Source organism: Myiozetetes cayanensis, unplaced genomic scaffold, assembly GCF_022539395.1.
Source record: "Myiozetetes cayanensis isolate MyiCay16 unplaced genomic scaffold, myiCay2020 scf2-11, whole genome shotgun sequence".
In the NCBI taxonomy this organism is placed as follows: domain Eukaryota; kingdom Metazoa; phylum Chordata; class Aves; order Passeriformes; family Tyrannidae; genus Myiozetetes; species Myiozetetes cayanensis.
Window position 1 is genome coordinate 34,561,813 of NW_026087411.1, and position 15,759 is coordinate 34,577,571.

The following is a 15,759-nucleotide window of genomic DNA, read 5'->3' on the forward strand; positions in this document are numbered from 1 at the left end:
TTAGAGTGAGTGGAGTAAGTCATATTGAAGTAAAATCCCAGGGTAATTTTGAGGATAACACTTGCTTCATGAATCACTCTGTGGATGAATACAGATTTTATATGTATGTATGAGCATACATACATATAAAATCCTCCGGTGCTATGAACAGGGAACTTGTATCTTCAAACATCCTGTATGTTCCAGAACTTGCATTATGTATCATTGTGTCAAAAGACTTTTGGGAAAGCTGTAGTTGTGTTGTTGCACATACTCGACTCAAAATAAGCAGTAACTATTCACCTGGGGTTGCAGGTGCTCCCGATGAGCTCGAGGGGGTGATGTGGCATGGGCATGCTACTGAGTGACTGAGCTGTTTTGCACCACTTGACCTTGAATTTTGGGAATGAATGTTCTCTGGAATTAATGTTTTTAGCAGTGTAAAGTGAATTTTCACTGGTTTCTGGCAGTTTTTAAGGAAATGGGTCTTAAGATTTGAATGTGATATTTAAAAAAAGTAGTCAGAATAATTAAAAATTATTTTGGAGAGCAAACAGAAACAGAGGTCAAGAAAGGCCCCAGGCCAGAGTGATGAGAAATGACGAATCATGTATCATGTTTGCCGTAAAAACTAGCATGCTGCAATCCACTTCTGTCTGTGTGCCCATTCATTCTCTTGCTCAGGTATTCTTCTATGACACAGCATTTATCTTCTCTGGTTTATCTGCTGTAACATAGAGTTCTCTCCTTGCCAGACTCCGCCACTGTTATAGTATTCAGTTACTGCCATGTGTTTGGAAGAGCCTTCTCCAGCAGTTTGCTATTCCCTTGTCCCCTGGCTGCACACTTAGCGTTATGGTGAACTTCTGATACTGTGCAGTTGTGCAGTCTGCACACCAGTGTCTTCTAAGAGTAATGGAAGGGGCTTTGTTTTGGATGTTTGTTTACTGTCAAATGGTCATTGATGTTATAAGTTAGTATAAGAATTTAGACAACTCAATTCCAATTAAACATTGATAAATTTATTAAGCAAGCGATAATAAAGCAAAGACAGCACTGGTGGCCTGAGGGGCAAGTGCCCCGCCCGAGACACACACTGAAATCTAGTAAATGTCCCTTTTATACATTTTCAAGTCCCGGGTTTTGAATGCGCCTGCGTCGTGGCTTGAGTTCATGGCTCGTTGCTAAGTGGTCATCTGGTATTTGTCAGAGATGAAAGTTGCAGTTCTTATCAACTGTAAATTTTATCGATGCTGACACTTGTTTGTTTAACAGGATGTCTGTGAAACTTACCTTGTTTAATTATAACAAAAGTTTCTTATTCTTTCATACACATAAGATTTTATGAACAAAGTTAACCCTTCTATTACAATTGATGGTTCTTTAATGGGTCGGTAAACAGTCACTGATAGTTCTTCAACAAATACATGGCTTGTGTGAACACTGCAGCAGTGCTCTCCTGCTCTTTCTGGAGTTGGCTTTTAGATCATTCTTACTATTTCCAGCTCACTGGGGACAAAATATTTAAGATATTAATATTCAATAGCAATATCAACATATTTAAGATGTTAAGCAATATTTAACGTTGTTAACATTTTGAACACCTTGGTTTGCAGCCATGCAGGATACACCTATTGTGGATCTTGTGCAGCCCATGCTTACAAACAAGTGGATCCCAATATCACGTAAGTATGAGTTTTTCTCTACAAAGCATGAGACAATGCCATTGTAATTCCCTGAATGTTCTTTTTACATTCTTACACCTTGAAGTACTCGGGTTTTAATTTTGTATTCTTTTTAGACTTTTATGGGTCCCTTCAGTTTTAACATCATAAATGTTCAAATTGGATGTTACGGAATAAAAAAATGTATTATTGAAATAGAAAGTGTAAAGCAGTATTTTCAAAAATCTGTTGAAATTATTGGTAACTATAACAAGGGAGGGCTTAAAGATGTTCTTTTTGCAGGTAATAACAGTTTATAAAAGCAGTGGAATGTCAGTAATAAAAGCCTAAGGTGTTTTTTGAGGGGGTTTTCTGGAGTTACAGGTTTGATTTGGTTTTTTTCGGTTGTTGTTGGGAGGTTTTGGTTGTTTTCTAAGCCTATTAAAATATTTGACCATGATTCTGCATTGGCTTTTCAGTGCAGGATTATGGGCTGAATACTACCAGCATTCTCTTCTGCTGTGGAGAAAGTGATCAGTGTGTTTATATAATATTTTAAGTCAGTTACAATTACTCATTCCAATAATTTTAGATGGACTTTTGTTTCTAACAAGTTTAAAATAAGAAAAATTTAAAAAAACCCCAGCATGCTACTGTAGTCTGTGCTTGCCTCTGAAAAGATGAATCCAGTTATTTTTGGTCAAAGGAAGATAATTCTTGTTATGTTCTGCTTACTGCAACTTTTATTTTAAATGGCAAAAATTTAATGCATCTCCAGTATTTACTCAAAGTATGTATTTTGCAATGCTAAATAAAAACTGGCTAAGTTTATCAGTTTTTCTTGAGATAACATGTTGTAATAGTCTCCAAAGCCAATGGGTTTAATTCTTTCTAAACTATTGTAAACTATTTGAAAATAATTTATAGTGGGACATAAGTTTTAGAGAAACCCAGTTCCTCTAAGATTTCCTGAACAAGTTGCATTCCCCAATTTCAGTGACATGGAGTCAATTGAACTGTATGGATCATTTGCTGTTTTACCACATGGGATGTTTAGAATTCATCTTTGAGCTGAATTATGGCATGTTTGGATATTTTGTTTTTATTAGCTTTGCAGAAAGTTATAGTATTTTAGTATACCTTGCTAACAGCACTCCGTGTGTACAGGGATAAAACAACCTCACAACTTTACATGTCTCCCACCCCTTTAGTTCAGTGCCAGAAAAAAGATTATATGATCCTGAATCAGAAAAGCTGAATTTCCTATATTTTTTGTTTCTTTTTTTCTTGTAAGTCCTGTGGCAGGAGACCCTAAGCATCTAATCAAGAGCCAGGAACTGAGGACTTGATGAAATAACATCATGATGACGTGTGAAAGGTTACAGTATCAGCTAAAGCTATGAATGTGCAGGTCCAAGTCCCTGTTGTTAATGCAACAGATAGATAAAAACGGCATTTGAGAATTACTTTAATTTGGTGTAATCTGAAGTAAGGCTAATCAACTAAATAAGTGAAAAGCTCTGAATAGATGATAAACCCATAACTATTGTTTGAGGTCACGTTCCTATAGTTGTTGAAGGTGTTGTGTAGTGGTGTGTAGCTGAAGGTTCTGTTGATCCAAGGAGAGAACTCAAAAATCTGTTCTGAGGGGCTGTACCACATCATTCAGCCTCCAAATGAGTCCAGTTAGATACTGATTTCTAGCTGTTGAGTGCCCTCTGATATATAACCTGCTTAAGAGATTTAAGGCTACAGGAAGCATTGTTGAACTGATCTCATGATAATTTCTAAGATACTGAGCAAGGTTGAGCCATGGATTGATCTGTGGTCTTACAGACAGCGGAGTAAAACAGTTGTAGCCGTGAGAAAGTATTGCTTTGTATGTTTTTAATAAACTTGCTGCTCTAAGCCATGTCTCTCTACAATTGTGTTTATCTAAACTGTGGGCTTTTGTGTTAATTGTTGTAGCCGAAAAATTTTCATTCTTGGGCCTTCCCATCACGTGCCCCTCTCCCGATGTGCACTTTCCAGTGTGGACATTTACAGGACACCTCTGTATGATCTCCGAATTGACCAAAAGAGTAAGTGCATGATAAAGCTTTCATCTTGAAGACTGCTGAGGCTTGAATATTAACTGTGGTACTGCAGCGCTGAGGACTTTCTTGTTGTTGGGCATTTCTGGCTTTAAGTGGCACACAAGTGCAAATCGGGTTTTACTGCAACCAGAGCTAACTTCTGAAAGATCCTGGCTGCTGCAGGCATTGTCATATTATAACCATAATGTCTCTCTTGCTCTTGACAAGTGAAGAATTCTCAATTTTTGCTTCTCTTTTCCATTTTGAGTGTGTGCCTCTTGACAAGTGATCTTTAAAAGGGTTTTAAACATTAGAAAATGTTACCATCAAAGAATAGTTCACTATACACCTTTCCCATTATTCTGTGAAGTGTTCTGGCTGGAAAAAGGTACTTCAGTTGGTTTGAGTTTGATTTCTGATTGAGGAATAACAGAGGAACATGCATTATTGCATGTGACTTTTTACCTTGCAAAGTACCTGTAGAACTTCAAAATCATTAATCCATGAAATACCAGTCTTTGGAAATAAGCTTAAAGGTGCAATGGGGATAAATCTGATATTTTGACTTTTATGCATTTCGAGGTATACCTAAATAATACAGTATCTTTTTCAGAAGGGCTAATTAGCACAGATGTATTGTGTTTCATCGTAACTGTGATTAAGCAAGATAATTCAGGCTTTCTACATAGTGCCTTCAGAAATTTCCTTAGGTAAGAAATGTTTTGGGTTTTGTAGAACTCCTTTATGAAAGGAGTAAAGAAGGAGGCACAGCCCTATATCAAATTTTTCATGCAGTGGAGAATTTTCAAAATGAAGGAATGACTCTGAATACTCTTAAGTACACTTGAGAGTAGAAAAGATAACTTGCAGATGTGGATTATTTAATCAGCATTGGCTGTCTCTAGATTTCATGATTCAGTCAATAATAAATTGTGTTAAATAATAACACATCCAGCAGTGGCTTCACTGATCCATTTTTTTCTTTTTTTTAAACATATATGATGGTGCATTTTATGAAAATAAGAATTCAGTGGCTGGGCAAATTCACATATCTTTTCAAACATGTTTTATTTGTATTACTTGGATTTTCAGTTATGATACAAAATTTTTCTCAATATACTAACAAGTTCACTGATGTAACATCCTTATTTTGTAAACTAAATCAATTGCATTTGTATCTTAATGACTTGAATATCATTTTAATCCTGAATTTATTTAGAAACACAGTGGTTTATGATGACAGCCCTTGGAGGCAAGTAATTTGTTCTAGTGGGCGTATTCTTATAGAGATGCACTGTAGCTTGCTTTTTGCACTTGTAGTGGTTTTCAAAAACATAAAATAGTAAAAATTAACCTTTAATTCATTTCAGTTTATGGAGAATTGTGGAAGACTGGAATGTTTGAACGCATGTCCCTACAGACAGATGAAGATGAACACAGTATTGAAATGCATTTGCCTTATACTGCTAAAGCCATGGAAAGGTACTCAGGCTATTTACTTCTACAAGAATGAGCATTATGTGCATTAAATGTTTGAACTACATATTAAGTGCAGTAGGAAGTAATAATGAATTTCATGGCATAGAATACCTTATATGGTATATAATGCTTACACTCCCCCAAACCCCAGTAAAAATTTTGGAAAGGAGAGGGTCAGAGACTAGGATAAGTTGCTATAATAGAAACTGTGAGCAGAACAAACACCTGAATGATGAAGTTATAACACCTCTTGTAGGCAGGTTTACATTGACTTAAAATAGGTTCATGAAAGCATGTCTATATTAACTCTTTCTCGATAGCCAATTTTGTTCCCTGCCCCCCCCGCCCCCATTTTGCAAGGCATCTTTGAAAGAAATTCAAATACTAATAGGTGTTTTCTGTGGGATTTTAAGTTTGTTTGGAGTTTTAATACCGATTTTGAAATCAGGGTTCTGTTTACACCTGTTGTTTCAGATCTGTACTTGAAATAGAAATTGTCATCATCATTAGGGAAAAATTGTCAGTTTGTTTTGGGGGTTGTTCCCACACATACATGCCTCGTCTTTTTTTATTTTTTTTTAAATTGTTTATTCCATTGTATTTTGAATTTTCCCTGGAGTATCAGTATACACCTGGGTACTACATTGAGCATTTTCATATATGTTTCATATACTTTGGAGAATTAAGCCAACATACAGCATCTATACAGGTTAAATCTAATTCTTATTTCTTTGTTGATTTCACAGTGTCTTTTCTTTTTGTTTGCCTGGTGTTTTCACTTTGCAGCAAAGTTAGATACTGCGTTTGGGGGTGTGTGTTGTTTTCTGGATTTTAAGTACTTTGAGGTTCTAAAACAACATCTTAGTATGACCTTACCAAATTACTATCTTCAAATCAATAGTGACCTTTTAAAACACTCTGCAGTTTCAGTTAGCAAGGCCTGAAAAATCTTCAGATATTACTTGAACTACAACCTTTTTTCTTTTGCTTATAAGCCATAAGGATGAGTTTACTATTATTCCTGTGTTGGTCGGAGCACTGAGTGAGTCAAAAGAGCAGGAATTTGGAAAACTCTTCAGTAAATACCTAGCTGATCCTAGTAACCTCTTTGTGGTTTCTTCTGACTTTTGCCATTGGGGTAAGTTTCATATCTCTTCATAATAATGGCATGTTGAATATTTTGTAGTTATTTTCATATAATGTATTTTTAAAACATTGAACATTTTAACTTTTTGTACGTGTATTTTTGAAACTTAAATACCTTCGTAAAGTTTATAAAAGGATTTTTTAAAATCTGGAGTGATAGGTGAAAAAATGGATGTGATAATGTGTTTTCAGTATAGTAGAGGAAATAAATGGTGAAGGTGTGTGGGTTTATATGCATCTCTTCACTTTTGCAATGTAATAATTGAAGTTGCTGCTCTTCGTACTCTTCTTTTAAGCACCTCAAACAACTTGCAAAACTAAGTAGCTAAAAATTCACTGGACATGGCCACATTCCTCTGGCGGAAATAAGTTTTGTATGTTTTATTGCTGGGTAAGATAGCAGATGGACTACTTATGCCAATTCATCAGAGCTATCCCAGTTCACCTTGGTGGTAGAGCTAAAAAGACTCCAGAAGCCTTGACTTCTGTCCTGCTTTAACACTTTATTTTTCTTTTAAGTGTGATAGTAGCTGGAAAAGGGACTGCTTTAGAAAGATACATAAAACGCAACAGACCTTCTTTCTTTTTTTCATTGTCATCTTTGGTCAACTTACATAATTAAGTGCATATTTTACTCATCTTTGAATTGTGGAGTAGGTAGAAGTATATATCAGAATTACCTGGGTTCTGTTGTGGCTAATGAACCATCTAGAACTGTTCATTGAATTATCATGAATTTTTTGTTTTAACCTTCATTTACTGTGGGTCTTGTTGTGCAACCAGAACTAGCCTGACTCCGTGGTTGACTTTGCCAAGAAGGATAGAGAAACGAAATGTTGCTTTACTTTTTAATTTAGAGAATTGGATTCCAAGCCAATAACAAGCAATTAATAAGTGATACTGGAGTGTCAGTTCTATGTAGTAAGTTTCTCTTTTGGAATATAGCCCATCCTTGTTTTTTGGTTTTTTTTTGTTTGTTTGTTTCTGGGCTGCTACTTGATGATAGCCCTAGAATTTTCTCAGTGGAGCTAAAACGTATAAAATAAATGAAGATTACTAGTTTACAAATATTATACTTTCAAATATTTAGTAAGTACTAGGGAGTGTTTTAGCTACAATTTTTCCCTTTTTTATTTTATACATGATTTTTGTTTCAAGGTCAGAGGTTCCGTTACAGTTACTATGATGAATCCCAAGGAGAAATTTATAGATCCATTGAGCACCTAGATAAAATGGTAAGTTTTCAGATTTGGTGGAACTAACTAACAAATTTCTCCTGTACATTACATTTCTTTGAACACTTTAGAAATTTCTCTAACAAAATATTATAGATTAGCTGTTTTACTGAATGTATCGTTTTCCTTTGTTTAACACCATAAGAACTTAGCTGTTGTTTTTAGTTAGTATCCTCCATTTTACTGACTGCACACAATTATATTGCGGGCATAATCTAGTAAGAGTAATTTATGAGAATAAATGCATGTTCATTCACCTAAAATGCCCTAGTGTCACGTAATTCCTGTCCACATACCCTCTTACGTTTTTGAGAGTCAGTAAGAATCATGCATGGAGTATTGTGACAGTTCAGGTTTGATAGCTGTGATACCTGTGTACAGAAACAGCATTGTTGATTGTGATAATGGTTTCAGCAACATCCATTTTGAGGAGGAAAGGCTCTAGGGGATTGCGCTGGTCAGGAAAATGAGTCACCACCATCCTTGGTAGTAGTGTTCCCCTTGCCCCTTACTCTGTTGTATGTGGTGGGAAAGAGAAGTAGACTGTAATTCATGCTGAGTTTGGTGAAAGGCTGAAAGGAATGCTAAACACATAAAGGTTATGATGCCAATTATGTAATGTTCAAGACTATACTTAAGGCCCGGAATAAACGTAATTCTTTTGGAAATACATAACCTTAAAATTTGTTTTACAACTGTCTACATCATATACGTAACTTCTGTAGAACCCGTTAGAAGAGAGACCTGTTGTTGTTCACGGCATACTGATTTTTTCCTTGTCTTGAAGGAATAAATCCTATCTGCTGGAGGGATCTCTAAGTTTTTTACTCTGTGTATCCATATTAGCCTCTTTGTTTTTCCACTACTCATCACTGGAATAGGAACAGTAAATAACTTGCCTTCATTCTGTTCGTCCCATTTTTAATAATTCTTAGCTGAGTTAGTTGAGAGGTTTCTCTATCAATACAAGTGTTTTTCTACAGAATCCCAGATTTTGCAGCTCTGAATGTTTTTGCAGGAGAGCAGATTATGGTGCATTAGCAAACCTTAGTTTCCCTTTGTTAATTTCTGTGGTGAAAGCTTCAAGAAAGACTGGACTTTGGCATTTAATTACTTTTAGGAAAGGCATTGCTGCACCAGCTCTTTCTTTTGGTAGCTATTCAACCAAAAGGAAATTATGTTTTTTGTGACATGGAAAATCATGTCTCCTGTTTGAAAAAGCATTTTCATAGCTATTAACCTTAAGTTTAACTGGAAAACTAAACATGCTGTATAGCAGTATACTGTGGTTATTTATTGCCTGTTTATGCCATGCCATGTGTGAACACATAAGTCTGTATTCAGAAGTACAACTCTTTGTACACTCTGTACAAAGTAGGTTTTGCTTTCGGTGAATTTCAGTGATGTCTTTTTAGCAGTATTGTGGGTGCATTTGGCTATCCACAGTACCATGAAGATCTATCTCCCTGTCACATTTCTCCAGCTTTTGGAAGGAGTTCATTCAGTTTTGTTAATGCTGCATTTGACTGCTTCTTGTTTTCCATAGATAAGTGTTGGATTTTTTTTATGTCCTTTGACGTGCTAAAGAAACTTGTACTGTTGTAACCTGCCTCTCTTAGAGAAAATAACATTGAGACAAAACTGTATTAAAACTGACTTAATTTTATTGGACCTAACTAGGAAAGCAGTCGACTGAGCGCTTTGTAAGCAGGAAGGTATTCTGGGTTGAGATGAAATCAATTTGCCTTGGAAATGCCCTTGTGGGAGGATAGTGGTCTCTTACTTATTTGGACTCAACCTTGCATATAGATGAATAATGATTTTCCCACCTAGTGCATAAAAACTGCTGAACACTTTGGGTATTGAAGTTTTACTAAGCTGGTAACTATGGTGAAAAATTTTATTTGCTATGATTCTAAGTTAGAACCATTAGACTCCAGCATGAAAAAATACAGAGTAGTAAATATTACTAGGCAGACATCTGTTTGTCCGTGTTAATTGTTGATATGACACTGTCACCACAATGCACTTTGTGAAGTGACAGTAAAAGAAGTAAATAAGCCTCGTGGTTGATAGGGGTACCTTAGGGAAGAATCCTCAACTGAAGAGTTATTGAGCAGCTCATGTACAATAGTTTGTACTGCATAACCTGCTAACTACCATCTTTTCAAATAAAATTGGGGGGAGTATTTGTAAGATGTTGTTGAAGAGTAATTATTCTTGATAATGACTAGCCAGAAAATGCAGATGGCTCACTTCAATCTTCACTGCCAGATTGCTCATTTTGTATGAGCATATAATTTATATGGGAAATGTTATGCCTCACGTGAGTCAGTGGAAGGGTTCTGTTACCTTGAATGCTGATGGGGGGGAAATAATGCAGTCACTGAGGAGAGCTGTGCAGGAACAGCCAGCAGTGGTTGTGCAGGAGCCGTGCTCAGCACTGGTGACTTCTCAGGTAGCTCTAATGAACTGCTGAACTCTGGTGGCTTCTGCAGTGCTACTGCAGTGTGCCAGGACCTTCCACAGTGCTCCAGCCTGGGAAGGCTTCTTAACCTGGGCATAATGGAAGACAATGACTCTCTGCCTAGGTTCCCAGATCCTTGTACTCTCTGCTGTGCCCAGCCAGTAATTTTCCTGTTGGTTGGTTGTCTTCTAGTCTGAGTGACTCACACATGCAAAGATAGTTGGACTGGATAGTACTAAGACCAAGTTTGTTTCTACCTCCATTAGAGGGCTACTAGTTTATATTTTTAAGTCTGAAAAAGCAGCTGAAGTGACTGTTAACAAGCTTTAATTTAACCAGCCAAAGGGTTAGTGGAGTATAGTGTGAAATAAACCTACAGGTTGGTGGAGATTTTCCGTGTATTGGCTTGCTTGTTTTGGTGGTTTTTTTGTAATTTTTGTAAGCTTGTAGATGCTTGATCCTATTAAGGGATGATATTTAAAAATGTAACTGGTTTTAATCATATTGAGTGCACTGTGCTACAATATTGTAGATTCCATTAACAGTGTGTGAGTAACTGAGGTATGGAATTTCTATGTGATGCCATAAGAACCATGTGATAAACTGCAGAAATGTGTTTGCGTTTTTATCATGTGGGTTTTGTCATGTGTTTTAATTGTTCTAAACCATGCCTGGCTGAGTTGTTACAAATACTGAAAATTAATAGCTTCATAATTCTGCTTTTTAGAAAAATAAAACACAACCTGACAAAAATGTTTCCTTTCTTCCTCAACACCATTTTAGACTGAGAAATGAGCTTGGTAGTCTTTGCTTCTCTGCCACAACAATTTTTTAAATCCAAAGGATTGAAAAGTTCAGTACAACTGAATGCTTATAGGATATTTGTTAATACCCATTTCCTATGCATTTTCTCCAGTCTATGATGTATGGAACTCTGATAGCATTTTCTGGGATGAACTGCATAGCTCTAAATGTTTTGCAGTGCTGAACTGTGCATTGAAATGGGCTTACTAGGCATTCTCATAAATCCATGTCCATTCATTTGAGACAAATGCTCAAATGCCTTTGCCCAGTATGTTCCAGTGACTTACAATTATAAAACAAGTCTCTCAACTGAGCAGCCATTTTAATTTTTTTAAAAGGTTGTGAAAGGATTTACAAACAGATAAAATTTATTCTCATGAACTGTTCAGTATCTGAACAGTTTATGCATGTTTAGTTTCACTTGAGTATGTAGTCAGGTTTGGTTCTGCTTTCTTTAGCAGAACGTATGTATTGACATGTACAATTTACAAGTAAACAGGTAGTTCAAAGACATGCTTTGTAAATTCTGGGAATGTAATGGTATCTGTGTGGTCACTGCTAGTTAGCCAATATCTACTATTAGTTTTTTGGCACTCACTTAGGTTCTGTAGATCTGAAGTGATAAACAGCTGTAATTACCAGCCAGGGTCCAAACACCCTCTCCATGACCCTGGAAGAACTGAGCTCTTGCCAGCAATTGGTCAGCATAATTTGGTTTTATTTTTCCGTAAAATTTATTTCTCTATGAATTCATCTTACGTCTGTTTTTATTTAAAAGTACACAAAGGTGGTGGTTATGGTTGCTGTTTTGTAATTCTCCCTGAGTCTCCTGGGAATCTCCAGTTCATCCATTGTAAGCTGTGATCCAGTCTGAATAATTAGTGTATCTGCCAGATCAGCCAACGCCCTTGCAGAGTGTTTGGAAGGTTTCGCTCTTGAGGTGGAGACTTCAGACTGACTGCTTCATGCATTGTGGTTTCTTCTTTTATCACCCACATTTTCCCAAAAGTAGGGTCAGGGGCAATTGCAGAAATCTTAGGAGAAATTATCTCTCTCTCTGATATCAACCTCCCATTGTTCCCATGCGAAGTGTGTTTTTTCTTATGTGCTGATATTCTTAGTATGATTCCATGGGATCATGGGTCTCCCTGTGGATGGAGAAAAGGATGCATATATGTGACTGTCTCATGTAAAGTGGAAGCATCATCTCCTGGCTCTTACATTTTTGTGGTGCAACAACTTCATAGTGCTTTAGAGATGTTCTGGATCTGCATTATGTTCTGAGCAGATGGCCAGCCCATGCCCAGAACAATTGCCTTGCATGCCTGATGCGTCTAGGATACCTTACACTTGCTCCATGTGAATTGCATGTGTGTCTTTTGATAGTTTATCCAGGGTTTTGGGGCCCGCAGGAGTCCCAGGCAAGTGGTTGGCCCTGAGCTCTGTTACCAGGGAGAGGAGATGGAGGCCTGATTTCTTCCTGCTTTGCCTTTTTAGTAAACTTGTCTGGTTGTAGCTGTACCAAATCGTATGGAAGGATGCCCTTGGAGAGTGGGGATCAGCTAGTCTGCGGAAGGAGCTCTTTTAGCATGAGCTTCACTGGTATCTGCAAAGATAGCTTCACAGAGCTGTGGATCATGGACAGCTTTGGAAGAGCTCCTGCACTCTTATTTTGGGAAGGGATGGGAACAAGATAACTACAAGCTAGAGCTCACATGCTGAGGTTTCTTTGACATCCTTGGTACAAAGTAAAGGGTTTTTCCTCCTGAACTGTTCTGTTGTAATAAGTAGGTGATATATAAGCATCCTGCTTATGAGTATCTTATGTAATTATTGCTAACGATTCTTTTTCAGGGTATGAGCATTATAGAGCAGCTAGATCCTGTATCTTTTAGCAATTACTTGAAGAAATACCATAATACAATATGTGGAAGACATCCTATTGGAGTGTTATTAAACGTAAGTATCTTTTGATTTGTTGAAGAATGTAACTTCTAGAAAAATGCTTACATTTGTTTTAAATACAGTGTTGCTGCAGTATTCCTTAGTTCTAAAATGACAAACCTTGAATTCATTTGTTTTTCCAAGTGTTCTCAATTTGGTCTCCAATTTCCGTGTCTTGCATATAGACAGATGTAAGCTCTTAAAAGGGCTGAGAGTTTTCAGTTCCCTAAGGGAGATGAGGTACCACATTCCTTTTGAATTTAAATGAAATGCAATCATTTGCTTTCTCTTGGCCTTAAAAAAAAGAACAAATAAATCCATCTCCCTGAAAAAGTACATACTTACTCTTCAAACTGGTACTTACAAACACCTGTATATTTTTTCTGTATTGCTATTAGCTAGCTATTGTGAGTGCCTTGTGATGTCTGGCAGCGTTTTTGACTTTTGCAAATATGGTGAGAGATTGCCTCTGTAAGTATTAGTGCAGTGCACCATTAACTCATAAATTAACAGCAATTAGAATTCAGATTAACTGGTACTTTCTAGTTACCATATTCTGCTTTGGTGATGCAGTGCAGACATAAACCTGGCTTAACTTAGTTTTCTAAATTTGGTCCACAGCTGCTTTACAGCACTGCTGGAGTGCTGCAGATTTGTCATATTGCTGATTGAATCTCACTTATTTTTACTCTAAATCAAATCTAAAGCAGGAAGCAGGTTAAGTTTTTAAAATTCACTGGGAATGTAGTCTGTGTGGAGAACATACAGAGGAACCTTTTTAAAGTGGAGTCCATAAAAGCTTGTGTGAGCAATATCAATATTGGGGATGCAAAATTCAGTACTATGACAACTCTGCAAGTATACCCAACTCTTACCTTCAGATAATGATTAGTTTTGCAGTGAATCAGAGCTAAATTCTGTTTATTCACTTTTGACAATTGTCACAGTGTAATAAGTTATCCTTGTACATTATTTTTCATTAATGGAAGAAGCACAATCTAAAAAGTGTTAATAGCATTGGGGTTTTCTCTGTTACATCTCTGTATCAACTCCCCATGGAACTGAAAGCATTGTTTCTAAAGGATCTATTATGAAAGGTTGTTTAGTATTCTTTCAAAGAACTGCATGGATGTACATAATGCAGCGGGGGGAGCATCAGTGAACAAAAATGCGCAGAAATGGGTTAAGTTCACAAATTAAGGGGAGGTGCTTGTATTATGAGCTTATGAGGACCTTCAGGGGAGGTGAAAAAGACTGAGAACTAGAAAATGTTGTAATTTCACTGCTACCTTTTCTAAATGGCCCCCTCCCTTTTTTTTTTTCCCCTCTCTTTAGGCTATCAACGAGCTCCAGAAGAATGGAATGAATATGAGCTTTTCATTTTTGAATTACGCTCAGTCAAGCCAGTGTCGAAACTGGCAAGACAGCTCAGTGAGTTATGCAGCTGGAGCACTTATGGTCCACTGAACCGCTGAATGCTCAGGGATGGCACCTGCACACACTCTGTATACGGGGTCCCAGCCTAGCCCTTACAAAGATACAGTCCCTGGTCTTTGGGTATACTGAAACCTCAAACTAATAGAACTCTGTTCTTTTCTAGTAGGTGTAGTCCTTCCTTAGTTTCAACTCATTTAAAAATGCTTTCTTGTTTAGGACAATGGAAGGAAGGCTGGTATCAAAACTTTTTGTGCTGGGGTTTTTTTGCCTCTTTTTTTTTTTTTTTTTTTTTTTTTGGTGGTGGGAAGAGATAATGGCTATGAAGGCATGGTGGTAGACTGTCCTTATAAATACAACATGTAAAGCATTTACCATATCCTAAATTTGCACTCTTTGCAGACCTGTGCACATATACTCTGCTTTCAGAATAGTTTTGCAAGTTGTAAACGGAAAAAGGGGGTGGAAGCTTTTTAATAAAAGAAAAAAAAAAAGGAAAACAACGCATTTATAAATTATCCTGTATTAGACTATAATAAAACTCCAGTATAGTCAGTTACTACCCGTGATGTACAACAGATATCTTCTATTTTAGTTGCTAATAAAGGGCTACACAAACCAAAATAGTCTGATTTAAACTTATTGCTTTGTGTTCTGTATGTGGCTGCTTGTCACTAACATTCTTTATCCTCGGTTCTTGTGCTTGATAATTCAACCATTCTGTAAAATACTTTAGAATGTATTTTGTATTCAACATTTGTTGACTACTTCATTTACAGATTTTTTTTTTTTAATCTTAAACCTGTACTATGAGTTCAGGAAAAGAATTTGAAAAACTTTTTGTATGGTCTTATTTTTATTTCACAATTATCTATATAGTAATATCTTTTAGTATGTGATACAAATTTGTATCAGAAATACTTTTAATGATTTTTATGGTCAGTTTGATTACTGAAGTGAAATAGATGTGGTATTTTTGTTTGAAATTACTTAAAATTGAAAACAAACAGTAGCTTGAAAATGATAATTCTTAGAGTATCTATCTGGCATTCTTAGGCCACAGAAGCCATACAGTGCTAAGCTTAAGCAGTTATTCTGCAAAGATTATTTGGGAGAGAAAGGTCAGGCTTTACTTTTTATCTTTTGTTTTTATTTTTAATTCTTTGACTGTGGATAGAAATTGTTTCATATTTTTTAAACATTTTCACAACTTAAGGATTCTTGAACTTTCTTCCAGCCAAAAAAAAAGATGTAATTATTTCAGTTGTCATTCCTGAAGACTTCCTTTTGCTCTAATAAGAAATGCAAAGTAGGATGCAGTATTGGCTCATTATCTAAATGGAGATTTCATTCCCTGATTATTCACCTGCTGTCAAGAAACCTCCTGGTACATTCAGCTTTTTTGAGTGGCAGAAGGGAATTTCAGAATTCAATTTAGATTATCTCTGAAAGTTGTGGGAATTGCTGCATGTGAGGTCCTAGCTGAAAGCGTACCAGACATCCTGTTTATTCCTATTAAAATACCCTCTGCT

The 15,759-nt window shown here is 36.5% G+C and overlaps 1 protein-coding gene across 2 annotated transcripts in view; it reads left to right on the forward strand.

The window, feature by feature from the left end:
• Positions 1–14,869, forward strand: part of MEMO1 (mediator of cell motility 1) — a 28,086-nt gene extending 13,217 nt beyond the window's left edge. Inside the window, exons 3-9 of one of the 2 annotated variants that reach the window (XM_050315398.1) lie at positions 1,596–1,664; positions 3,612–3,724; positions 5,089–5,200; positions 6,193–6,335; positions 7,502–7,578; positions 12,704–12,808; positions 14,129–14,869. In XM_050315398.1, coding sequence (XP_050171355.1) covers positions 1,596–1,664; positions 3,612–3,724; positions 5,089–5,200; positions 6,193–6,335; positions 7,502–7,578; positions 12,704–12,808; positions 14,129–14,260 — 751 coding nt within the window. In that variant the 3' untranslated portion in view covers positions 14,261–14,869. Of the gene's footprint in view, positions 1–1,595; positions 1,665–3,611; positions 3,725–5,088; positions 5,201–6,192; positions 6,336–7,501; positions 7,579–12,703; positions 12,809–14,128 lie in introns of those variants that run through there. The other variant, XM_050315399.1, reaches the window with a different exon arrangement.
• Positions 14,870–15,759: the final 890 nt, after the last annotated feature.